This window comes from Chroicocephalus ridibundus, chromosome 3 (assembly GCF_963924245.1).
Source record: "Chroicocephalus ridibundus chromosome 3, bChrRid1.1, whole genome shotgun sequence".
Lineage (NCBI taxonomy): Eukaryota > Metazoa > Chordata > Aves > Charadriiformes > Laridae > Chroicocephalus > Chroicocephalus ridibundus.
The window spans coordinates 56392890-56420351 of NC_086286.1; the positions used below are offsets into that span (position 1 = coordinate 56392890).

At 41.7% G+C, this 27462-nt stretch overlaps 1 protein-coding gene across 9 annotated transcripts in view; it reads left to right on the forward strand.

Moving 5' to 3' along the window:
* The first annotated feature begins 975 nt into the window (after positions 1-975).
* GRM1 (glutamate metabotropic receptor 1) overlaps positions 976-27462 on the forward strand; it is a 191399-nt gene continuing 164912 nt past the window's right edge. For 4 of the 9 annotated variants that reach the window (XR_010070324.1, XR_010070325.1, XM_063329251.1 and 1 more), the window contains exons 1-2: positions 976-1223; positions 2807-3705. Coding sequence is in view for 6 of the 9 variants with exons in the window: in XM_063329251.1 (XP_063185321.1) it covers positions 2943-3705 (763 nt within the window). In the remaining 3 variants the exon portion in view is untranslated. The remainder of the gene's footprint in view (positions 1224-2806; positions 3706-27462) is intronic. The other 5 variants (XR_010070326.1, XM_063329248.1, XM_063329253.1 and 2 more) reach the window with 2 other exon arrangements.

The following is a 27462-nucleotide window of genomic DNA, read 5'->3' on the forward strand; positions in this document are numbered from 1 at the left end:
AAGCGGAGCAAACTGTTCACTTAACCGTTGAAATAATTTACCGGCATGTTGCAGGTTCATTGTGTCAAGGGCAGAGACTGAAGTTTAATTATTAAAGTGCGGATGAAGGGGAATAATTTTTTCCCCCTTTATGTGTACATCTGGATGCCCCTCCAGGCCTGGTCCTGGCAGAGCTGCCCTGAGCTGGGTCTGCGGTGCCTTGGGGGAGCTTCATGCAGGACAGGCAGCCCCTCTGCCCCTGGCTCCTTCTTTGGGAAACATGACCTACAGGGAAAGTGGGCACCAGCAAACCCCTCGGCTGAGTCTTCCATAATGAACATGCCTCATGGATAAATGCACAACACAGGCAAATAATGAGCAAATAATGTAAATAATGACAGTAAAAAAAGTGCAAATATTGACACAGGGAGAAGACACCCCTGAGGCAGCATTCACTGCAAACCCTTCTCTGAATGAGCAATAGTTAAATGTTTGTCCTTGCCTCTTTCTTTCAAAAGTAGGGCAAATATCTATAGAGTTCCCAGTGGGGAGGTAATCTAACTTTAACTTTCATACAGTCAAGTAAAACACCCGAGACCTGTGTTAGGGATGCAAGCAGGTCGTCTGAATTATGATTATTCAATCTGGTATTATTTTAATCTGACATGCCTCTCACGTGCTTCATTTAGATTCATCTTGACCTGAAAACTGTAATCTCAATGCCTTTATACTTACAGGTGATTTATCTTGTTGCAGTATCTTTTTTAAAAAAAAAAATAAAAATAAATATTTGTTTCAATAACGAAACGCTGCCCGTGAGGCAGAACGGCACATTTCACTATCTCGGGTCCCCCGAGCGTGGTCTGGGTCCCCTTCGAACAGCAGCCTCTTGCTTTTGCTCTCGCTCTTGCTAATTGTGGCAAGAGGATAATGAATTAAGGGCCGCGGGAGGTGAGAACAAACACCTCCCCTGCCGCCGCAGGGTGATGCTTCCTTGCTCGCTTACAAAACAATAGCCGAAGAAATTAAGGAGGGGGAGAAAATGACTGATCCTTCTGTATGAGATAATGGATGAGCCCGGGATGACCTGTTTTTTTCCTTGCGGTGGAGCGGTGCTGAAGACAGAGGGCACCAGCGCCCAGCCCACAGCCCTCGCCCCGCCGCCAGCGCGCCAGCTCGGGGCGGCCGGAGAGCCGCCAATGCCTGCTCCGAGCGGGCAGGGAGCCGCTGCCTCGCCCGGACAGGTACGTTTCGGGGGTAACCCCCCGGACAGACGGCGGGTCTCGGCCGTGGGGCTGCAGGTGGGGCAGGCGGGGAAAGGCACTCGGGAGACGGGCTGCGGGGCTGCCCGGGGGAGCCGACTTCAGGCGCTGTGCCTGCGTGCATGTGTGGACGCACAGCCAGGACGGCGGCTCTCCGCGGAGCATCGCCTTCCCCGTGACCGTCTCCAGCCCTCCGCTCCGCTCGGTGGGCAGCCCCGCCGCGGCACCGGCACCAGCACCGGCGCCGGGGAGGGACGGGGGAGCGGCGGCCAGTCTGGTGCGGTGCGTGCCGCGGCCGTTCTCCGTGCCTCGGGTGTGTGTGTGTGTGTGTGTACGTGTGTACATACGGGGGGACCGCGGCAGCGGCGCCGGGCGGGGGACAGAAGTTTTGGGGGACGCGCCCAGCGGTGCTCGGGGGGAGGACGAGCCGGTGGCGGCGGGGCCGGGGCAGCGGGACACTGGGGCAGCGGGACACTGGGGCAGCGGGGCAACAGGACGGCGGGACAGCGGGATAGCGGGTTGGCGGGGCAGGGGGACAGCGGGGTACGGGGGCAGGGGGACGGCGGGATAGCGGGTACCGGGGCAGGGGGGCAGCGCGACAGCGGGGTGCCGGGGCAGGGGGACAGCGGGGCCAGGGGCAGCGGGCTGCAGGGCGCTGTCCCGGGTGCTGAAGGCGCCGCCGTGCAACAGGGACCCGGCCCGGCCGCGCTGCGGGTCCCCGGCGGCGGCGGTGGCGGCGGTGGCGGCGGCGGTGACAGCCGCGCCGCCCGCCCCCTTTCCAGCCCGGCGTTTCAAGCCTCCAAAGCCCATCCGCCGGGCCGGTCGCCTCTCCTCGCCAGAAGCCTGCAGGCAAGGCAGGCGTGCCGGTAAGGCACATCAGGACTTTGCCCGCCGTTGCCTTAGTAACTAACATGTATTCCCCCCCCGCTTGCATATGTGTGTCCCTGGCTGAATTACAATTTTGCCCCCTACACACGGAAAAGTTAATCTAAACTGCAAAGCGGTTCCTTTCTTCCTCCCTTCGCTGACCTTTAAATGACATTTCCCGTCGCTGGCAGGGCAGATTGCACCCGCTATCTTTTCACCCCTTTCTGTATTGGAAAAGGAAATTCCTGAGCTGAGAAAGATGCCTTCAGGTAATCAGAATGTGAGAAGAGAAGCAGTTGTCACCCCGCTTTCAGGGCTGGGGCCGCTGGGGCCAGGCTGGGACGCTTCTCCGATGAGCTAACTACCTCGTGAAACTTTCAAAACTTCCCGAGGGCGGAGGGGAGGGTGTGTGCCAGCTGGAGGTGCGGGAAACAGCTTCCTTGGCTTGAAAAGCGGACAGGAAAAGGATCATATAAACTTAACATATGTGAGTATGCATGATCGTATGTCAAGGCAAATAAAATAAATATTTTAATCCCTCTTGAAACTTCCTTTCGAGAGCCCTTAACGAAGCAATTTGACCTGGGCATCTGGGGAAGCAGTCATCTCCTCGAACTGTGCGGGGTTGCTTTATCGAGCTCTGGTTTGACATCGATTTCCCGATTAGCGTGTTTTATCCCCGGTTTCTATGCCACCAGGTTAAAAGTCACTAGGATGACGGCTGACTGGGCACCTTCGAGAGCGATGCTGTAAGACTTGGCTGTGATGCTATTTGGAGCAACTTGGGCGCTGGCGGGGGGGAAGCGGATGCCATTTTCTACATGTCCTTAAACCATGTGCAGGCAAGAGGAGCCCTTGAAATTGGTAACCTGGGTCTGGATGACATCGTGCAACAAAATGATTGGCGTGCTGCTGGTCTTTTTCCCTGCTCTGCTCCTGGAGATGGACGTACTGCCCAGGAGCGCCGGGCGCAAGGTGCTTCTCTCCGCAGCCTCCTCGCAGCGGTCGGTGGCTCGGACGGACGGGGATGTCATCATCGGGGCCCTCTTCTCTGTCCATCACCAGCCGCCGGCTGAGAAAGTGCCCGAAAGGAAGTGCGGGGAAATCCGGGAGCAATACGGCATCCAGAGAGTCGAAGCCATGTTTCACACTTTGGATAAAATTAACGCCGACCCGGTCCTGCTGCCTAACATCACCCTGGGCAGCGAGATCCGAGACTCCTGCTGGCACTCCTCGGTGGCCCTGGAGCAGAGCATCGAGTTCATACGGGACTCCCTCATCTCCATCAGGGACGACAGGGACGGAGGCACCCGCTGCGTTTCCGACTCGCAGCCCCAGCCCCAGTCCAGAGTGAAAAAGCCCATCGCGGGGGTCATCGGCCCCGGCTCCAGCTCGGTTGCTATCCAAGTCCAAAATCTGCTCCAGCTTTTCGACATCCCCCAGATCGCTTACTCCGCCACCAGCATCGACCTGAGCGACAAAACGCTCTACAAATACTTCCTCAGGGTGGTCCCCTCCGACACGCTGCAAGCCAGGGCCATGCTCGACATCGTCAAGCGCTACAACTGGACCTACGTCTCCGCCGTCCACACGGAAGGTAGGTATGGGGTAGCCCCCTGCCTCCCCCGGCAGCCCCCGGCCGCTCTCCCGGTCGGCCCCGGGGCACCGCGCCCCTCGGCGGGGAGCTCCGCGGGGACGCGCCGGTACTGCGTTATCTGGGGGAGCCGGCTTCTCCTCGAGGGACCACCGGCCGCCGCCACCCGGGGAGACCGTAAGGGGAACGGGGAAAAGTGCTGGGGGGGGTGCGGTTCCCCCCGGCACGCAGGACCCCCCCCGGCCCCGGGAGCCGCGGCTGCGGGCAATGGGAGGGGTGTCAGCAGCGCAGGAAACCCCGCAAGGCATCGGCCGTCTCCCCGGTGGTCCCGTCCCCCGTCCTCGTTCACACACCGAGCGTAGTTCGTGTATTTGTAAATACAAACTTGTCAGATGCTCGCATCTGGAGCTGACGGCTCCAGGGGTCCGGAGGTTGCCCGCGGGGCTGGCGAGCAGGTCTCACAACGCTGCCACCACGGGAAGTTTGGCATTTCTGCTTGAGCAAAACGGAGTCACGGCTCGGCAGGGACTCCGGGATTAGCTGCTGGCTTTGCTGCGTGTGAACTCGCTTTCCGGGACTGCGAACACAGAGGAAAGAAACCTGAACATCCCTCTGCAGTCCGGAGAGCCCCTGCAAAGCCGTGTCCCCTGGGAGAGAGAGGGCAGTGGGTAGTTTGCCAGCAGGTCCGGGCAAGCACGTTTTCATGCAGCTTGAGCAATAGTAAAAAAGGTTGCTCTGTAAAATCTATTCATAGTCAACAGGTTTTATTAATCTCAAATATCAGGAGAAGAATATAAAAAGCAAGGGTATTTTAAAAAGGAGACACTGATTTATGGCCAGGCTAGGTGGACTGACATAAATTACAGAAGTAATTGCATTTGATAGAAAGCAAACTCTTCTGCTTTATTGCTGTGACTTTCCTCTAGTCCAGTTATGATCCTCAAAATGGGATTTTTAAGTACAAAATTGCAAACCTGACCACATTATTGCCACAGTTTTGCAGCTATTCTGTTTGTCTGACTGTATCTCTTGTATGGATTTGATTTATGATTCCATCTGCTTACTGAGCTGACTCCACATCTTTTATTCTCACAGAGATGACTAAGTAAAAAGAGTTAAGAACACGTATTATGATGAATAAATAAAAGAATCTCCAGGAAGAGTTGCATATATGACATTCAAGGGTGAATTGGATTGAACTGGATACCTAAAATGTGAAGTGCTGCAATTCGGGGTGGGGTGGGTGAAGTAAGATCAGGAAGCAATGACCTGACATTTGCAGTTCATTTATGCCCTGTTCAGATGAGAAAACGAACTGGTAGCAAGAGTTGGACACGAGCTATTAAGCTTCTCTATTGCCGGCAGATATGATTAGATATTGTGGCAGGCCAGGGTGAAAAATAAACATGAAAGGGGTAAATTCTTTGTTGATGTAAATCGCCATCTCTCCCTTCAGTGCCCTTCGGGGAGCTATTTCGAACTCACAGCGCCCAGGGAGCTGCCTTAAGGGACCTGCTCCCCCGCTCTCTCATCTCTGTAGATGTAATTCTCCTTAACATGAGTGGGACCTATCTCTTTTGGAAAAGACAACAGATTATGAAGGTTATTTGTTCATTCATTTTTAAAAGATCATTATAAGTAGTAATTGCAGTCACTGCTTGTGAGAAATTTTAATGAAATCCCTATTTTTATGAGTATGCTACTGACAGATGAAAAATGCTTGTTGCAAGATATTTTTGTAGACTTTGAAGTGATACTTTTGAAAACAGTGGATCAGTTCTACCCCACAAGGCAACAGTCTCCTGCTAGGAAATGTCACAAGGATTTTGAACATTATGCAGCTCAAGATTAATATTTGCTTTTAAAAAAAATTTTATTAATTTGTATCTGCCATACCTTTATTATTGGATTCAAGCTACAAATTCCACTGGAAATATATAGCAAGCTTCAACTCTTCTGTGTTTCTTACCAGAAAGACAAGTTATTAACCTCATCCCAATTGCTGTTGGGTGGATTCCAAAGACCTTTTTTTTTTTTTCCTATTTAAAGTTAAATCAGCATTCATGAAAATTGGTGTAAATTGTTACATTTCTGTTGCTTGAAATCCCGTGCATTCACTGTGAGAGATCTGCTTGCTGGTGTGTTAAAGGTGGGATCATTCTTTGCAGACAACACAAAGCCACTCTGAATAATAGTCTGCGTGAACAGGAGCTGCTCCATCCGTGCTATGTTTGGAAATACAGGGATAAAGTGTAGTTAGAAACATTCCTCCTCCACACTTACTCATAGGTCTCTACGCTGTCTTTATGGTGGGCTGCAAAATGTGCTGGGAGGAATTCTAGGGTATCATGGGTTGGAGAATCGCTTCAGCAGGGACTGTGAGAAATCAGCATCTTTCCAGGAAATGCACAGGTTGGCACTATGAAGAAGTTAGTTGTTTCACCTTCCAAGTACTCCAGATCCAGTGTGGACACCCCTTGAAAGCAGAAAAGCTGCTTAGTTTCTACCCGACCCCTGGTTCTCATGGGGATGGACGATGCTCAGCTCTTGTAGCCACCCAGCCACAAGGGGATGCAATGAGACCACTGAGCTGACTTGACACCTGTGTCGGCTAGCCCTGCTCCTCAGCCTGCACTGGCCCAGGTCACAGAAATAGCCCAGAGGTGATGCAACCTTTTTCAGACAGTCTGGACCGTCCAACTCCTCTGTTTACCCTTCTTCTACTCCTATACTGTAGTTGGGAGTTATTTGAATGCCCAAAACAATATCAGCCTACACAATTATAACTTTAATGAAAACCAGAAATAAATACCACACAATTAGTGCCCACCTTTCTTAACACGAAGCCCACACATGCCATGAGAATGAAGATAATAAAGTCACCCTATCTGTAGCATGATGTCTTTAAGTAGTCCCCATTATACTATGTTACATTTGCCATGAAATTTTATTCTTCATGTGTTTATATGATAATTAGTGTAAATTAGTGTTGATGACATTTAACTATACACAATCTCTACACACTAGTACATGAAGTTGCATGGAGGTATGCCACACTTGTTTTGGCCTGGGTTTTTTTTTGCACCGTTGTTTATTAAGATGCATAAACACTGCACTTGGGTAGAAACTTCTCAGTTAGAGAATAAAATCCATTTTCAAAGGCCCACATAGCACATTGCTCCTTTTAGATTAAAATTGACACATAAAGCTCCACATTCAAGAACAAAGAAAGGGGAGTTACTATGTTTGGTTATTTTATTATGTATCTCAGTTGAGCATAGTTGCAGATCATGAGAGTGCATTTTTTCCAGAGTGGGCAGCAGTCATTAAACGATGTGAGAAATCCGTGCATCTGCTGTCAGAAGGCTGTGTGACTGTATAGTAGCTTCAAGGCATTTTCAAGGCTATTATTTTTTTAAGGCTTTTTCAAAGGTAATTCAGTGTTGGAGTTCTTGGCGTATGTACATCTCAGCTTTTAGGCTTGGAAGTCATTCTTATCTGGAAATGCACATAAGTGGATGTCTAACTCCAAGCCAAGGCTTCCTATGAAATCAAAGGCATCAAAAGCACATGTGTTAAGTTGGGCACACCAGAATATTTCATTTGCTAACCGTTACTTTCCAAGTGAGATATTCTGGTCTTCAGTGAGATAACCTCAGAGTCAGGTATTATTCTCAATTTACTAGGCAGCCACTAGTTATTTGGTAAAACTGTGAAGAACCACAAGGGGACACGTCCTTCCCTTCCCAGCGAACAGACTCTGGGCTGCCCCTGGGACAAGGCAAGAAATGCTGAGCGGAGATGGCTGGCACCACCTCTGCACTGTTTTGATGCTGAAGGCACAGAAGTTAACAGGGTTGTCTCCAGAAAATGCAGAGCGGTTGTGAGATTGCTGTAGGATACACCAACTTCCAAAACCCACAAGATGCCTGCACCCTTGCTAGTGATCAGGATGGAGTCTCCACCAAATCCCTCCTCACCTTTAGCTGTTCCTCTTACACAAAAAGTAGGAGAGATGATGGTGTAAGAAGCCTTTCTATCACCTCATGTTCCAAGGAGATGACTTCTGAATAAACAAATAGAAATGCTTAGTGCATCTGCCTGGCTTTTCATTTCAGTTGTTGCATACATGTTAACCTTATAAAATGTATGTGAGATTTTTAATTCTGTGAATGCAAAATCTGAATATGCAGTCTGAATGTGCAGAATAGATCCATTTGAGTGCTGTTTGTGATTTATGGACCATTCTTACACTTCCATACAAATACCCCTTTATAAGAAACATTTCCATTCCAACAGATTAACGTGCAGGCTTTGTAGAAACACCTTTGGAAATGGAATGATTGAGTTAATTGCAGCAAATTTTGCTTGCTTATAGATTAATTTTACTGAGAGCACTGCGATGTTTCTGATCTTGATCAATTTTGTCAGATTGGTATTGCCAGGCTGTTCCTTTTGCTTGAGCATAAGGCTTAAAATGAACTGTGAAGAAGCAGATGGCACAACTTTAAAGACTTTCAGATCAAAGTAGATGGTAGGTAGATTATCTTCACGGTGATTTTTGATGACCTGACTGCCACACGCTCCCCATTGTAGTGACCTCCTGGAAACTCATAAGCATGGTTATATATGTTGGAAAGAGGAGGGAAGGTAGTGAATCGTGCACTGTCTTGCAAATTTCACAGGAAATAAGTTGTTTCAGTAGAACTCACTGAAGTAGTTTCAGAGGTGCCAGAAAATACTTCTATTTAGAGATAAATAGGGCAATATCCATCAAATAGCTCAAAGGAATAATTTTTGTACAATTATGCTTAATTTCTTGCAAGGCATTCCTACAGCTGTTTCTAACAGTGTTATATTATTAAATCCATGGTGTCACTCAATGATTGATACTTTCTGATAAAATTATGGTCGGGCAATAGAGAACAGCAGCTCCAATTCAAATGTTTGAAATTTCAGAGTTTACAAATATTTCTATAGGAACTATCAGTTACAAAAATGCTCTTAAATATTAGCCTCAGGGACTGCTGTGAATTGCACCTGAGATGTGTGTTCACAAATGCATATTCCAGTCTCTTTTTTTCTCCATTTAACTAGCTTCACCATCTTCAGAGGCTTTGTGATAAGGAAAAAGGAGAGAGATATGTCCCAAGGAGGAGAGAAATTAATTTGAAAACAAGTAGGGACTAGAATATTCCCTTCATTGGACGCATTAATTGTATTTATTAGAAGGTACTGGGAGAATCATTTACATTGACTGATGTTGACAAAATTATTGTGGGTGACAAACACTGTAGAGATCAAGAGAAATTCTTTCTTCGAAATATATTGCTTTGCAGTGCTCCTAAATTCACGAATGATGTAGCTTTTCAACTGCACAACTGGCAGCTGCATGAATTAAATCAGCTCAAAAGACTGATCTAACTTCTGTGCCTGCCTTCTCAGCAATATTGCTAGAGTTCATATTTATCAGTCAACACCATGGGTTCATTTGTGCTTTACTTCTTTTTTTTTTTTTTCTGCGTTATACCTTTGCTTTCAGATTTGTATGTCCCACGATCCTTGTGAACTCCTGCAGGATTCTTGTCTCACTGAAGACTGTTTTAAAAAAGTTTAATGATTTGGCTTTCTCGAAAAGCTATGTGAAAATCCCTCTGAAATATTCCTTTGAACATATGGTTCATAATATGAAGGTGCTTGCACTTAGGTTTCTCAGACAGGGAGCCAAAAGCTATGTGAAATGAAATCATATATCTAGAAGTAGTGTTGCCCATTGAGATAGATTCTTCAGGGGTCTGATGCATCAGTGAGCTGGTAACTGTAGTGGGAGACCAGAAGCATTGCACCTGCCACACACAACCCAGAAAAATACTCATCAAAGTCATTACTAATTGGTGCTCACTGACCCATGTGAAACAAAGCGGGGATTTCAGTGTATTTTCTGGGTGGCAGGTGTTCGCAGCATAAGCCACCGTCACAGATGGCAGTAATTAACACCTGTGCTGGCAGTCTGAATGGGAGGGCTGGACTCACTGGACATGAACGACAATAGCGTTTCACCTAAAGAAATCATCCCTGCGTCTGCAGGAATCTAAGGGGTATTGCCGGAGATGGGTGGGGAGAGGTGTGCAACAAATGAATGCCATCCGGAGGGGAACCAGCTCGGTTTTGCTGGCTAATTTTTCAGACGGGACCTTTTCCCAAAAGCTAATATTGTTGTTGTTGCCCAAACACTAATATTGTTGTTGTTGTTGTTATTATTATTATTTCAATTAATATATTATTATTAATTCTATTAATAAAGAACGATTTCTAGATCTGGTTTGCCTATCAATGCAGCACAAAGTTGGCTGCTGAGAGAGGTGGCAAGAGTCCTGTGATCTTTGAAGCCGTTGTAGCCATTGCTGACTCTTGGGCTGCGTCCCCAGTTCCTGTCCATTACAAAGGAGTGCCCACAAGCGGCTGTTCATGGACCCTAGAGTGGCAAAAAGTCACTGAAATCAACTGAGTTTACATCAATCTTAGCTCTTCACCAGTGAAGAAACACTTACGGGATGAGGGCTATTTTTTAAAACCCGGTCCCAATTAGAACACCTCACACTGTAGACAAATGGTGTGTAAGAAGTATGCCTAAGAATGGTGGATATATAAAGGCTCTTCATAGTAGTTGTTTCATGGGAAAAATAAACTGAGGAAAGGAAATAAAAATTAAAGGAATAGTGAAACTTCTGTACTGGTCCTTCAACAGTGGGCTCAATATTAAAAGAAGGAAGAGCAGGGCAGGTACAGAGCATGCCTTCACAGCTCCAGTATGGAGCAACTTCCCAAATACTAGGGCTACCAGCTGCCAATGGACCTTTCCTTTATTAATTAATCTAATCCTTTTTTGTATTTATTTATACTTCAGTCTCCATAGTAGCATAACAATGAATTCTGTAACTTAATTGTATGCTGTGTGAACAAGTGTTTCCTGTTATTTAAACTGTTCCTTGATGACTGCATTACTTTCATACAGTGATACAAAACCTCTCACAATTTCTTAATCCTGATCATTATTCTGTACTTCTAATTCCAATATGAAATGTGGGGAAACAGTGCTACATTCAGTATTCAGGGTGGGGGTAAACCATGGTGTAATTCACTCCTGAAGTAACAATTTCAGTATTACTCTCAGAACTTTCCTAATAAACTTCCAGTTTATTTCCAGTAAAAAGTAATTTCCAATTACCTTTTTAGCTACCACCAGGCACTGAATGGATGTTGTCAGAAAATACTTTAAAATTACCACAAAACCTTTTCTTAAATGGTAAAGTCTACTTCAGAGGCCAGTATACACGGGGTTTTCCTCATGTGCGTTACTCTTCATTTGCTAACACAAAATTTATTTCCTAATCTTTGGTTCCTGTCTGTTAGCCAATTATTAATCCAGGACCTTTCTGTCTTATCCTGTGTTACCTCTATTTCTGTCAGAGCCTTTAATAAGGGACCTCATCAAAAGCTTTCTTAAATTCCAAGTACTCAGTAGCAATGGTATCATTCATATGGTTACCTCCAACAAAGAAGTCTAATAAACATCTGAGGTATGTATTTTGTCTGCAAAAGCTATGTTAGTTCTTCCTAATATGGCATATTTATTTACTTGTGCATTAATACTATTTTTGTTGTGGTTCCTACCAATTAGCTTTGTGCAGAAAAATCTTAAGTTTGCAGAAATGTCATTTCTGTTGTTCATTGGTTTACCCTCTATGCCTCTGCACTCTCTATAAATTCTGTTAAAAAATGAAAACTGATATGTGATATAAAATTGCTTTTCCCGCTTCTCTCTGTTTTGGTACTAAGGCCACTTTAACTGCTGGTAACATACCACAACAGAAAAGTAGCTGACATTGGCAATTTGTTAAATTCCATGTTATGGATTTGTTCTAAAATGCATTCTGTTGACACGCTGAGACAACGGTTCAGCCTTATCCCACATAAGGAACAACCTTTGTATGAGAACCATCCTATCCGCCTTCACAGGCAGTGCAGACTCCTCAGAGAATTAATTTAACTTTTCTGCTATGGTTTTATCTTCCCCGAGTGCTCTTTTTATATAACTGGTTATCACTGAATATCAGGCGAGTTTCCCATTTCTGGAATATTTGAAGAACGGTGGGTTATTAGTTTCTATGCCTTTATATCTCAAAATTGTTTCATCTTGTTTTATTGTGGTTTTGTATTTCATTTGCCGAGGTATACTCTGTTCTCTTTCCCTCATTAGGACACAACTTAGACTTTTAAAGTTTTGTTTTATTTTATTTCATTTTACTTTAATTTTATTTTAATTTTTTATTTTTTATTTTATTATTTATTTCATTTTGTTTTGTTTTCTTTCATTTTATTTTAATAGCTTTAGGAAATTTATGTTTCTGCTTTATCACGCTGGCTTTTTTGATCCTTTTGGACTTCGGTTTTCAGCCTCTCATATATTTCTGAGTAGTTTCCATGTAATTTGCTAGTATTTCACTCTTTTATCTGCTCCTTTTAATTTCCTCGAAATTAGCTTTCTCAGTTTTTTAGAATTTATTTTGTTTTAAATTAAATATTACTATTACTGATTTTTTTCAGTAAAAGTACAGTCACAATTACAGACTATTTTTTGTATAGTTAGGTCTTTATAAGGCCTTGTATACTGTTCAAGACTAAATCAAGAGTTGCTTCTTCTTTTGTGAGTTCAATGGGCAGATGAGTGACACACATGAAAAAGAAATCAATGCACAGTATGTAAGATTTGCCTTCATTTTCCGTTATCTAACATACAGTCTGGCAGTACTACATACAGAGCCAGGGTGTGTTAATAGCATTTTGTGAACACGTGGGGTGCTTTTTAATGAGAAGTACTGTGCATCACAAGCTGTCCTTTCCTCCTGTGACATGCCACTACCTAGATGGCTGGTGTCCATCACAAACCAGTGCGACAGATATTTCATTTTACTGAAAACTCCTATTGTTGGTTATACAATGCCATGGTCCTCTGTTTGAACAATTTCCATTTGTATCCTCTCTTGAATGTTTTTAAACAAATCGTTTTCTTAAAGTATATTTGAATTATGCCAACAATGATGTATAAGTACCTTTGAAATTTGATAGAAATGTTGTAAGGACGGGCGTTTGGGCAGTTCTGGTACACAAAGCAGAGAAGGTCATGTCCCGCGCTGGTGGAGAGAGCAGGTGTAGCTGTAACACTCTTGATACAAGGCTCATTGAAGTTAGTTGGTGGTCCTCTGTTGAGACCATTGGATCCTGAATGGGGCTCAGCGTGGCCATCAGATGTTATCGTTTTAGGTTATGGATCTGGCATTCCTCAGAAAGCACTAAAAATCCACAGGGCTTGCGAATCCCACAGCTGGAAGGATCTCATAGTTAATTGAAAGTAGTGTAAAATTGTGTGAAGGCAAACTGTGTTTGTTGGATTTGCATAGATATTAGAGGGTACTCATATACATATTCTTTTCCTTCCAACTAGAAGGCTGAATCTAGTTCATTTCTTCCCATACAAATGCCCCAGTGAATTTAAGTCTTCTTTTTCTTTTCGAATTGTTTAAGGAGCAAACTTTAATTTTCTTAAATGCAGTCACAATTTGCAGTTATTTGACCAGCAACTTTCATCCTTATTCGTCTGTGGATACAGATGGATTTACACAAGCTAGTAATTCCCCAAACATTTATTCAAACAAAACTCATCCTGGCAAACAGCAATAAGAATGAGGCATGAATATTGCTGAAGTGACAGCTATTTGAAATATGAATAAGTATTCATAAATACTTTCTTAAAATGTCTGGCCAGGCTCCATTGAACATCGAATGTCTCCTATGTGGAGCAGAATATAAAAGATAAATTTGTAATTAATTGTCGGGAAGTGAGAAAACCTTTCATGCTTATTTATATAAGCCTGCCTTGCCCACATGGTGCTGTTTAGAGGCTTTAGCACATGGAAATTTGGCATGTAGACCCTCATGCTGGGTATTGAAAGATATTGATCCTCCTGGTGAGAATGTATTTCTCTGACTGCAGGCTCCACATGCATAAATCTCAGTCTCTTGCCTGAGCAGCAAACATGTGAAACTGAATATTGACGGTGCTGTTCAGGAATGCTATATTATCAGCATTGCTAAAACTGGTAGGATGATTTGAAGGACTGGAAAGTTAAAATCCACTCTTGCCGAACTGGTCAGAATGGTCTACAGCAATGGGCCAACAGCATTCTCTCAGAGGATGCCCTTATTTGCCAGGCCATAATTCCCTGGAAGGAAAAACTCATATTCAGGATCAGATTAAAAACTCTACAGCTATATGAAGCAAAGTGCTGAGCTGGGACAGCTTCTCTGCTTGGAATAAAGGTGTTCAAGATTTTGAGAAGGGGCAACGAGGCAGGCGGCAGCAGCCCCGGTGGCCTGGGTATCACCTAGCCACAGCACACCCTGCAGGAACTTCCTCAGCTAAGCCACCTGACTTCTCATTAGTCCTTTCTTGTTCCCTTCCCTGTCAAGGCACTATAGCCGTGGTCCTTAGGTGTCACTGCATTCCCTTGTAAATAGGCTTAGCCTTCCTCCTTCAGGTGGATACCTGCTCCATTCAAACCATTCTTTATCCACTGTCAAGTTTGACTAGGATTCCAACATCTGACAGCTCAGTCTGTGCACAGGAAGTGACACGGTGCCAGTGCCGGTCACCCAAAGCCAGAATTCCTCCTCCTTCCCACACAGTGCTAACCTGCACGTGAAATTACAAGAATGACAGGAAGGTTTTCCAGGAGCTCCTTCCAGATTTGTCACTGACCTGAGACAGAGATGGCCAGTATTCTGTTAAACACATGCCCCTTACCATGCCTGCGACAGTGTCCTCCTATGATGATGTCTTGCGAAAGGGTAGGATAAGGATGTAGTAAAAGTCTGAGTCTGCAGCACGAATACAGTAGTGTGCAAAACTGATGTTACGAAGCTGAGGGAGGCAACGGGTATTAATTTCAATGTGTTATGGAACAGCCAAAAATGGACAGTGTTGAGTTGTGCCAAAAATCCAAACAGAAAAGACAAATGAGCTATGCCAGACAGCAATCCCCAGAAAAATAATACAGGATTCAGCTGACAAAAAATTGTAATTAAATTACAACCAATCAGTGTGACTCTACAGAAAATAGGTCTTCTCAAACAAACCTGATTTTATTCCCTGGTCAAAGTGCAAACTTGGTAGCTACAGATAACAGTGAGGATGAAATATCTTGGATTTCTGTAAGGCACTGAATTGGTATTATAGGATTTTTTTATTAAAAAAGCACTATGCAATGTCAGGAAAACAGACGTTGCATAAATTAAAACTCAGCACACTGACCTCAGTGAGTAAAGAGTGACCATCAAATGAGATTATGTCTACTGCATTGCACAGAGCTTGACAAAGGGTCTAATGCATCACTGCCTCCATCAATGATATACAAAGCATAATTGCTGACAAGATATGCAGATCTGTGAAATAATCCTATTGTGAAATGGCAATTAATGGGGAGAAAAGGGAAGATTCAGATCTCTTGATAAGCTAGGCCCAGTATAAGAAAACACATGCTAATACAGTCAAATGTCAACCATAAATACAGGAATAAAGCACATGTGCAATTTACATAGGAGAGCTGTGTCCCTAAAAGAAGTCCTAAATTCACTATATGGTTATAGAGGAGCTGCATCAAAAAAACTCCAACCCAAAATGCAGAAAGCTAAGGTCATCCTTGAGAGAACGCGAACTTTACCTCAATCTCGATTATTAGTTTTAATTTTACTATTCTTTGTTCAGTTCTATTGTCAACATTTTAAAAAGAAAGTTATAATATTGAAAAGACGTAGGGATAAAACTAAATGATTACAGGTCTGAAAAAAATGCCTTAGAGAAGGAATCTAAACCAGCTCAGTCCACCTAGTTTGTCAAAAAGAAAGACAGCTTGATTTGTCAAAAAATGTTTCATTTCCTCCAAGCAAACAAAACCAGTAGGAGCTAAAGGGCTCTGTATCCTAATGAGTAAATGCATAACAAGCACCAATTGCTGGTAAGCCAATAAATTCCGATTAGAAAAAAGACAAACCTTTTAACTCGTGACAGTGTTTAACCACTGGAACAACTGACTGAGGAAAGTGATATGTTTTCAAGACTTTTGATGTTGTCTAATCAAATTTGCCACAGACGTTCCAGAACAGTTTTATTCAAAATGTGAGTCACTGGACACAGCGCAGTGGGATCTGGAGTAAATGTATGGGCTGGCATTATACAGGTGGTCACATACGAAGAGCTGATGGTTCTTTCTGGCATTAAATCCTACTCATTTATGGATAGTTTTGATTACGTAAGCAGGCAGAAAAAAAAAGTTTAATTTAAAGAGTACTTTAACATTCATATGTTCATTCATCTGCTCAGCTGCCTTGGAAAATTCAAAGTATCTTGTGCTGTTGATACTGATTGTAGAGGAAGAGAAACTCGGGACAAAATAATGCCCTCAGTCAACTTCAGTCTGCTATTGCAGTTCATGTGCATTATTTCAAGTTAATATTTGTTCACTTGGTGTTTGTTATGCATTTTACCATTAGATTACAGAGCGCTTTAGTTCCTACAATTTTTGTTTCCTTGGTGGAAATTTTCACTGTGGATTGTATACTGCACTTGTTCTCTTATGACATAAATATTGGCCCCTGTGACTGAAGAAAACAGCAAGTTTTCCAAAAGGATGCAGTGACATTTTTGTATGGTCTCATTAATTAGAATACTACTTTGTACCTAAAATGATATAATTCATCTGACAGCCCATGCAAAATAAATAAATAAAAAAAACCACTACAGAAGAAAACAAGAGGTTTGTAGCTAGGGTAATTAACATTTTTACCCAATGGTTTTTCTAGAAAGGAACCCCGTGGTGAATATTTATTTTAATTTTAACAGAGAAAATACAGGCATTGATATTTTCTGGTTGTTTCAGAACACAACCAGCATGTTACAAATGCTACCCCTTCATGCAATGAACATCTTCATGTCCTCTTACAAGGCAATTTAGAGTCTAGTCATGTTTGAAAACTCATTGTCCTTGTCACACCTATTTGTGCCTTTTCTTCTGAGTCCAAAGGTATGTGAAATAATGTATTCCACTTTTGTCATGGCTGTGGTGTTGCCTGTGAAGTGTGAAGCAGAAATATGCTGGTACCACAAGTATCCAAAGTCACATCGCTGCTTTTTATAGTTCATATCCTGAGGACATATGAATAATAAAATGCTCTTTGAAATTCTGGCAATGCATCTGTATTTACGTTCAGAACTATGACTTGGTTTTAATGAAGTCAATAGGAGATTAGCTATTGACTGAAATTTAGCCATACATCTGACTCTATGGAAAGATCCTTTCAAGTGCAGAATACTCTCGCTTGATCCCAAAGGCAGGTGAACACTAACTTAACTTTAAGCACTTGAATTATGGAGGACAAGAATTAGCCATACACTTAGAGGACACAGTTTCTGGAGACTGCTCACATCACAGCAGTGTCCAGTGCCTTACAAGGTTAGGCACGATGTGCTTATCTCACATTAAAGACAGGCTTTCTACCAATAAAGCTAACATTTACAAGCCTTGTAAAGGTCTACGTAGTGGGTTAGGCTAAGGTGAAACCAAACAGCCTTAGAACTGTGCATATCAGAGGATTATGAAAACTGATAAGTGCGTTGACTAGAGGCTGCAGCCCGCTGGAGAAAAAGGGCAGGATTTTGGATGTGCTGCTTTGAAGAGACAGGTGAAAGTTACTTGCTGCTGTCTTTCATAATTTAAAGTGGTGTGCTGAAATAACTGATTAGCTTGGCTATCTTTTCTGATTTTGTGAATCAGAGATCCAGGTAAGTAGGCAGCTAAATGAATGCTGAAACTTCGTTGTATTTGCCCATGTAAGAATTAGGATTTATTTTTAAATATTTTATTTGTTCTGCTTTTATTACCCACTTGCTAGAATCCGGGTTTCACCAGGGTAAAGATCACCTGGATTTTTTTCCTCTCTCATTTTTAAATTAATACTTTTAGAGTACTGATTTGTATGTTCTTAAATTCACAAGCTCAGACAGCTCTTTTATCATAATACATGCAGGAAAATAACATACAGAGGAGAAAAAGAAAAGAACTATTTCTGTGTCTCCATCACACAAAGACTTCTCTTGTAAAAGGCTACTGGCTTTTTGGTGTTGCCAGCCTCCTTATACTAGTACAAACTACTAACTTTATTGACTTCCAAAGAAACCATCTTAAATTGTCTAGCCTCTAACAAATACTAACTAAAATGGCAGAATACATAATATTTAGTGAATCAGATTTTTTAAAAAAATATTAGAAATTAGAGCTCATATTCAGAATAAGCACTATGTATGCTTCATTGCTCAGTAGGCAGGTTTCATTGTGTACCCAGCAGAACACAGAAGGTGACTGCCTGGGAGATTCCATGGAACAGCAGCTGCCTTGTTTTGGGGAGAAATTTGTTGAAATGAAGAGATTCTTGTAGAATCATTTGATTTCACTGAATCATCACCTTCCAAAGGAGGAAACATCCTATAGGAATCTTCTAACCGGCTCTGCCTCTGACTCTGGGTCTCATCATCCCATCCCCTAAAAATCATAGCCTGTACCTTTCTGTACCACGTTCTCCCAGCCTTTCCTGCAGCCTCCCCTCCCAAGCCCGTATTTCAGAATCTATATTAATACCTAGAACAGTTTCTAAAAAGTTCACTTGACTATTTATTGTTTTCAGAAGGTATTGCCATCTGGAAAAACACACATTTATTGCCAAATCTCTCTTCTTCAGTACTGTTCTTTTCATGTTTTTACCATAAGCCACCATGTTTCGGTAGTTTTAACGACCAGATGTAAGCATCTCTGAACCACAGATAATTGATGATCATGCCCTCAGTCACTGTGAAGTCCATTTTATTTAGACTGAAAAAAAAATATCTGTCTGAGCCGACCAGCAAGCTTAGTTTTCAGACGGGCAAAGTATTTGAGAAAGGCTTTATAGTCATTACAGTTAGATCATAATTAGCCTTTTATTATTGTAAGTTATTTTAATCTAAGAATAGAATTCACTTTCAATCTGATTCCATTGATGTCAATGGAAGATTTGCCACTGATTTCCGTAGGAAGATGTTTTGGGTATAATTATTACACAATTTCAATGCAAATATAATGCATACAAGGAAAATGTACATGTTTATGAGGAAAGAGACTTATAAAACAGAGGAGCTGAGGGAAAGATTGTACATCTTACTAATAGAAACAATATTTCATCAGTTTGCCCTCTTTTTATGTAGAAAAATTTCAGGGATATGTTCTAAAAATGTAAGTCTTTACAAAGAATTTCTTCATGGTGATGTACATTTGAATTTCAGTCTCAGGGAAACTTGGCTTTATGCTGCTACTAATTATCTTTGTGGTGACAAAGGCCATTGTTATTTAGAATAAAGGGAAAAGGATGTTCTCCGTACTGTAATCGGGAGCACCAACAGGCAAAGGAGGGTGGGGATGATGCACACTTGCAAGCACAGATGTTTAACCCTTAATTTCTGCAACTTTGATTTTATTCACACCATTTAAGTTCTGCATCCATCAAGGAGTTCTGCTTGACTGCTAATTAGGAACAGATCCAGTAGACAAGAGGGATCCAGATATGGTTCGCTGTTACATGACAAAAAGCAAAAAAAAAAAAAGGGGATGTTTTACCTTAATCCTAACTCATCTTGAAATGGTAATTGGCTAGAGCTCAGCTGTACAGGTGATTCATTCATTTATTTATTATGCAAAAACATTTTTTGGATAACTGAAAATAAATTGTTTCAACATAAAAAAAAATGTTTTATTCTGGATCACTCTTAAGTGATTCTTATTTTACATGTTATCTCATTAACGACATTGAAGAGATTCTGGATCAGCTTTTCCCCTGAGAAGATGGGAATACCATTTTTGTGAAGCATTACTGTCAGATGTTACACTGCTGTACTTTGCAAGAACTTTTTATGTGTTCATTGTTCCAAGTGGTGTGTTGACCCTGGCCAGCAGCCAGCCACCCACCACACGGTCACTCACTTACTCCTCCCTGCTCTGTACCAATGGGATGAGGAGAGAAAATAGGAAGAACAAGAGCAAGAAAATTTGTGTGTTGAGATAAAGACAGCTTCATGGATACAAGAAGCAGGGAAAAAACCTCCAAGTGAAACAAAGAAAATTGCTCACCACATCTGACAGGCAGACCTATGCCCAAGTCAGTCTCCAAGCAACAACCCCCTTGGAAGCCCAAATTCCCCTTCTGCATTAGTTTTTATTGCTGAGCACATTGTCATATCGTATGGAGTAATCCCATGGCCAGTTTGGATCAGCTGTCCTGGTTGTGTCCCCATCCAGTTTCTTCCCCGTCCTCAGTCTACTCACTGTGGGGGAAGGAGGGGGCAGAGCAGAAAAAAAGAGAAGGCCTTGGTGCTGTGCAAGCACTGTTCAGCAACAGCCAAAACATTGGTGTGTTATTGACGTTCTTGTAGCCACAAATCCAAAGCAGAGCCACATACAGGCTGCTATAAAGAAAGTTAACTCCATTGCAGTCAGATGCAGTAGAGTCCAGCTCAAGAAATACTGTATTTCAGGGACTAAGTCACTCTCCTGTGTGACAGATGTATTTTCTTATACCCTCATGTCAAAATTGAAGCTATATTCCTCACTTCTCTGATGAGTGCTCTCAATGCTGAACGGCTTTTCTTGAACTTTTATGTCTGCAGAGGCCTTGTTGAGTTTGTAATGTCGGCATACTGAAGCTTTCACAAGTAACACATTAGAGATAATGGCATTAGCGTTTCAAACTGTAGCTAGTCAAGTACTTAGAAGTGTAATATTATTTAATCCCGATTTGCAGCCTACAGCACTCTAATGGACAGTCCCCAGGTTGGATGCTTCATGCTCAAGTAGCCTGGATATCTCTGTGACCAACTGCACTGACAAGTTATAGGGGCATGTTACAGATAAATGACATTTGCTACACTTAAGTTTGAAAGTTTCTTAATTTTTAAGATATTCCCAAGTGTTCTAGAGGGTGTGATTATATGAGAATTTCAGCTATTTCAAAATAGGGAATATATTTTAGGAATGCAGAGTAGAGACAGAGGTCCAGCTTTGGTATCACTTGAGCAGAAGTTTCCCAAGATCCAGTCCAACTCAAAATCACATGATTCTTCAAGCATCTCCTTCATGGACTCCCAACATTGTGTAATTGTGTGTGTACAATTAACACATTTTAAAATCCAGACTGGTAAGTTCCTTGATGCCAATAGTTCTCTTGGAATGTTGTCCGAGAATTTAATTCCTTCTACAATTAAAAGCTGCGTTTGATTCTTGCTTTGGAGGTCTGTTTTTTTTTTTTTTTATCTGAGAAGGAGATTGAGCCCTTGGATAGGTCACTGTAAGTAACATCTTCCCATCTTTCATGATCTTGATGGCTAGTCTTTGAAACTTGACCATTTTCCCAGTATCTTGGAGTACTGGATATTACTGCAGAAGCAGTCATAATGCCATGAAATATTTACGTAACTAAAAACCAATTCCATTATTTTTTAGCCGCAGCATTACCTTCAGTCCTTATGTATTATAATCCCCAAGCCAGCAATTTCACCCTATGATGGAGTCCACGATCCTGTACGTGCAGCATTTTACTTCCCGAGAGTTTAAATTTATGTGTGCATTTAACTGCATATTTCTTTGTCTATGCCCAGTTTACTGAATTATCTAGGTCATGCTGCATTAGTAACTTGTTGCCCAATCTTTCTGTCGTTTCCAAATGTTATTGGTAATGCTTTTGCATTTTTTTTTTCAGGTTCCTCATTAATGTTAACTTGTAAAATCTAACAACAGATTCTTATGAGACACAATAAAGAGACACCCATTCAATGAGTGCTCCTTCATTGCAAGTATATGTTGAGACGTACCAGCCAGATTTTAATCTATTTTATGTATGTGATACTGATTCTTACCATTCCACGTTCATAGCCAAAATGTCATGCAAAATGAAGGTAGATGTCCTGTGGAAATCTAACTATTGCATTGACATTATTACTTTTAATAACCAAGCTTGTAAATCCATTGATAAAAGATATTTTGGATAACTGAATTTGAAAGATCTAGTTTCCACATACACATAATGATTGGCACCTGTTTTATTGCCCCACTCCCTTCATTTTTTTCCTACTCAAGTTCCATGTCAGCTCCTGAGTTATTTTGTCCAGAATGGATGTCAGGCTGACAGACCTGTAATTACTCAGGTTAACTCACTTATTCTTTTAAAGTATTGCACAACACTGCCTTTGTTGCAGTCCTCTGGCACTTCACAACTTCTGAAAGCTATTGAAAATAATTATTAGTAGTTCAGAGAGCTCGTCAGCAACTTCTGTCAGAAGTTATCTGAACACATCCATTTTAAAATGCCTGCTTTTGGAGCTGCCACTTGATTTCCTTCTGAGTTGGGAAGGAAAATTACCATTCATCATCACCATCAACACCGTCATCGTCTTCTGGTAGGTATACGTTATCTAACTCTTTCCTAAAATACAGAACATAAAAACTTATTAAATGCTTCTTCCTGATCCACAAAATCCCTTCTAGCACTGACCCACCATCATTGTCCTTTATCAGTATCCTTTTCTTTCTTTCTTTCTTTTCTTTCCTGAAGTTCCCAGCTTCTAATGTTTCTCTGTTACCTTTTGGATTCCTATACTACTGACAGAAGCCAAATGGCATAATTTCCTTTTCTTCCAAGACAGGAAGACCAGTTCAGATCTAAGCAAAGAATGTAATGTGGCTGCGAGGGCTTACTGTGAGACAGAGGAAGACACAGTTCTGCTGCCCAATTTGTCTGTGATTAATCTGGTAGGCTGGGCTGGTTGGTGTCATTAGGGGAAGAGATGATATATGAGACAGTAGCTGCTGATGCTGCTGTGGGAGTGACAGCTCTGGAGAGTAGCGGCCAGGGCTCCCAGCTTCTGCGTCTTGGGAACTCCCAGGAGCGACCAACTTGCTGCTCCAGAGCTTTTACCCAGCCCGTATCTCAGCACGTCTCCTCCCTTCTGCTCATGCTTTTGACAAACTTTGAGTCAGCTCCAGTGACAGAGCTCCCCGTGTAGCAGATGGCTGTTGCTGTGTGTGTTCAGAAGATGGCAAATCTCTGATGGTGTTGCTCAGAAAGATTGCCCAGTCAGCGTTTGGGCCACTTGAGTCATTGTTGTGCCTTTAGCTGTGCCTACAGTTGGGTTTTGCATTGAAGAAAAACATATTTTATTTCTTAAGGATAGTAAGTACAGCAGATATCTCACGGGAAGTGTCTATTCCCAGTGTAGCACTATGACAGATCTCAACTCTATGAGAAAAGAAAGAAAAATGGTCATTTGTGATTAAATAAAATTTTTTCACTGCACCTGATAGGTAGGAGACAAAATAGTTCACCCCCCCTCTTGTTGTATATACATACCTGAACATACAGAAGTGCTTCAGATGTTTTTCATTGACATACTGTTTTGTGTTCATCAATCTCTGCTAATATGAATATCCACTCAACATAAAATGTTTTTTAGGAGGGGAGAAAAAAACAACTAATGCATTCAAATTAAATCGTCAAGATGAAAATAGCTTGCAGAGATCTCAAGAAATGTTAAGAAAACTAGAAAGCTTTCTGCCTTTGACTTTCTTTAGATTTGCTAGATTAGAGTGCAGGCATCATGTCAGAAGAGCAATACTGCTTGTGAGAGAGCATTTATCAAGTGCTAACAAGAGGATGAAGGAAAATTGAAATGCCATTACAAACCTATTCTTCATTAAAAGTGAAGTACTAAATTTTTCACTAACTCGTTTTGACAGACGATATTCTGACAGAGTTGACACCTATAACATAATGTCACTAAAGTGGATGCAATTCAGGAAGTGATGTTTTAATTTTTTTTTTTCCTAGCACTATGATGTCAGAGAAATAAATAATTCAGATTGGATTTTTTTTTTCTTAAATCCGTTTATCTTTGACCATTAATACTTTTTGCTATAGGCAGATATCCACCTACAAAAATAGCAAAACCATTAGCTTCTTGAATTGTAAGCAAAATGAAGTAATTAATCTGATTAACATTGCCAAGGAAAACTGTAGCATCTAACCTCTTTTCCCAGGCAATGTGTGAGGTGACATTTTGAAGCATGACTTTGTTAACAGCCTTTTCTTTCTCAGTTGGATTTTTTCATTGGAAATGCAAACATTATTTTATTATAACCGTTGATGAGATTTAACAGAAGATGGAGTGCCATGGGGGAAAACTCTTGCAAGTTACTACTTGTAAAATTTCAGTTACAGCTGTCTTTGGGATGTAGGGTTGAAAGCAAGTCTGGCAGTCGTGTTCCAACAAGATATTTCAGAGCTGTTTCAGAAATGCATTTCAGATATAATTATTAGTCATGGTGTTTGTTTGCTGGCTATTGAGATAGACCCTAATCTGCAGCTGAGAAGTGCCAAATGAAACTCAACACAACAGGATTTAAGTCCTGATAAAGGTCCTGCTGTTCCTGAGCTTTTCCTTGGATGTTATGATGAGGCTTCTCTAAAGCTTACTGAGTGAAAGCGAGTCCAAGGAAAGCACCAACCACAGCTGCTTTTAGCAAGCAATACAGGGAAAGAAGCCACAAAGGCACTGCACTAATTAAGGGGCCAGTGCCTCCGTGAAGAGAGGTGATTCTCCCTGGGCAGATGTCTCAGCAGTACGCCACCAAACATGGTCCTAGTGCCATTGAGAACTTTGCTACTCAGTTGTCTTTCCAAGTATGGTATTTTCCCCAAAATTGAATAATTGAATAATCTTAGGGAGCAGAGAACAGAGAGGACAAAAAGACTCATCAGATACAGTTCCTTTGATTGCAGACCACAATGTAATAAATTATTTCAGAAGGTTCTTGTATATTAATTCAGTAAATAAACAGTTTGTCTGTTTTTCCTTTTTTAATAGTTGCGGCAAGCTGTCAGATGATGTCTTTAAAATAGTATCTTTAAATACTATTTTTAAATAAGAAGTTAAATTTACCTCTAGCAGAGTCTAGCGATTTACATTTTTTATCAGATCCTGTTTTGTTTGCTTTGTAATCTCTTCATTTTGTTTTTAGCATGTCTTATTGGTTTGATATGCCCTGTTTGTAAGCTAAGGAAGATGCAATAAGACAGTTTGGAAATATTGCCATTCTATATTGTAAGAATTCTCAGAGGCATTGTATAAGCCTGCAACCCTCATTTTTTTCAGCAATCATTTGCTTGAGCCTCTGTTTTTTAAAAATAAAATCAATAGAAATTCAGTCCAGATAATTTCAGTCTTTTCTTTTTTTTAAAGACACCATTTAAAAGTTTGGTTTTAAGTTAATAAGAGCTTGGAATTTATCAAAAAGCACTGGCCTAAGGTTAGGGTAGGCAAACTACCTAGCTAAATATGGAAATCCTTATGCAAAAATACTATACCAATAGTCATCAGCCAAAATAAAGCCTTTTCAGGGGTCAGAAAAAGGTATACAATGATATACCTTTCATTTCAACTGACCTTTAGTAGACTTCGAAAACTTCTTGTAGGGCCGTTTGTCTTTTCTGATTCCGTAGTAATCTTGACATGGCTGTTCCATAAGGTGTACTTGGTGATCCTCCAGATTTCAGTAATGATTTCTGGTTTTTTTATACTGTTCTTACATTTTCCAGCTCTGTACACTGAAGCTTTTTAAAATCAATTTATCTCAGAAGAGATAATAAGTTCATCTCCTAGGCTCCCAAAAGCCAATGAGCATGCCTTATCAACTATGCATTTTTGCTTTTAAATGTGGCCCCTCTGTACTCCTGTAACCATCCTGGCAACACAATCTCCTTGCCTCTGTGCAGACAGCGAGCACCTGAAGAATATATAGAGGAATGTTGGAACCAAGAAAGGCAAAAGTTGGAAGACAAGTGTTGCTGATATTTATTAAATTTCCAGACTTACACAGCTTTAATCCCTTGACCTTTCTCTGCATTGTTACGATGACATTTTTAAAAATGTCAAAAATATAAGCCCTAACTGACTGTTTTCGCAGTTGCTAATGCACGTTACTCCTGATTCAATCAGTGAAATCTGCATCCTCAAAACAGAGTAGATTTTGGCCCTCACTGTGTCATTTAGCAAGCTTTCGAACAGCATATAAATAGTCAAGTTATTAAAGCTGAAAACTGAGGTCTGCCTAAAGCGTCTCCTTCTCATAATAAGTTAATATGCATAACCATATGCTTTTCTGATTATATTAAAACCTGGACAGATGTATATGATAAGATCGCAGCTTCTTTGAAAATACCGTAGCAATGTGGTAAATGTTTTTAAGGACAAAACTAATCTTAGACACACAATCTCGTCCACATAAAATAAAATACCTAACTGTTGTTATGAAGGAGGGAGGACCATAGAAAAGTCTAACAAGTGTCCAAAAGATGCGTATGTTCATAGAAATTCTGTACATGATTTTGAGGTTCTTTGCTGCCAAAGATTTTTCAGGAATGAGCTTGCTCACAGTTGTGCCAGTAATTCCTCTCATCAGGTTGACATTTCAAGAGCAGCCTTCTGCATTTGTGCTCACCCTCCCAGATGCATCAAAAGCACAACTACCCCTCCCCTTGTGTGGGGCTGCAGTGAGAGTGGAGGGGAGGCCATCGCATCAACAGAATAGCGTCAGGGCCAGACTTGGTGGGCACCTTTCACTCCCTGTCCATATGGGAGTGTAACAGCTTGGAATGAGTTGTTTTGCATTGCTCATGGAAGTTGCGCATATTGCATACATGAGGGAGCTTCTTATCTCCTTATTCCTCTGGGTAAGCATCCTAGAGGGATCTGAGTGGAATCCATAAGAGAAATATGACAAAACTTGTGACAACAGTTTGTGTATGATTTTGTTTATCACTAGTAGTCTTTTCTCCCTACCTACCCCATTGATATTTTGTCTGTGCACCCAAGAAGTCTTGAGCTGGGTCCTGATGGCACCAAAGGAAATGAGCAATGGATAATTTCAATATTACCTTCTGAGGCTCCAAACAGTTTCAAAGAAGATAGAGAAAAATTTGCCTTCAGACCATATTTTAAATAAAAACACCGCTGTTCTCACTGTATGGTGAAAAATATAGCAGCATTTTAGAAACAGAGAAATCCTGCTGATAATGAAGTAGCTAAACACTTTCTGCGCCATCCAATTCCCCTAGCATGTAAGTGGGATTTACCCTAAACAGCTTTGCTCTTGTGTAGTGCAGACTCACAGATGCCCTGAACTTCCCTATTCCAAGCATCTGCGGGTTTGTTTCTGTATACAATCACATACCTACAGAAACATCACTTGTTTAATCCAATCTAATCATAGCATCTAATAGGACAGCACTCTTCAAAATAGGCTAGGGCAAACCCCATTTACTGAGAGGTGCCCTGTAGGATCACTGCATCATGATCTACTTCTCAAGTAGGCAAGTGCAAACGATACAAAAAACCTATTCTGTTGCATGAGAAATAGTGCTAAGAAAGAAAACATTTAAAATTAATAAAAGGGACACATCAGTGCCCCCCATACCATTGTATGTGACTGGTATATCTCAGTTATGTCTTAAGAAGAATTGTTAGCTTCTTTCTACAAAAGTATGGGAAGCGTCAAGTTTTTCTATATTCTC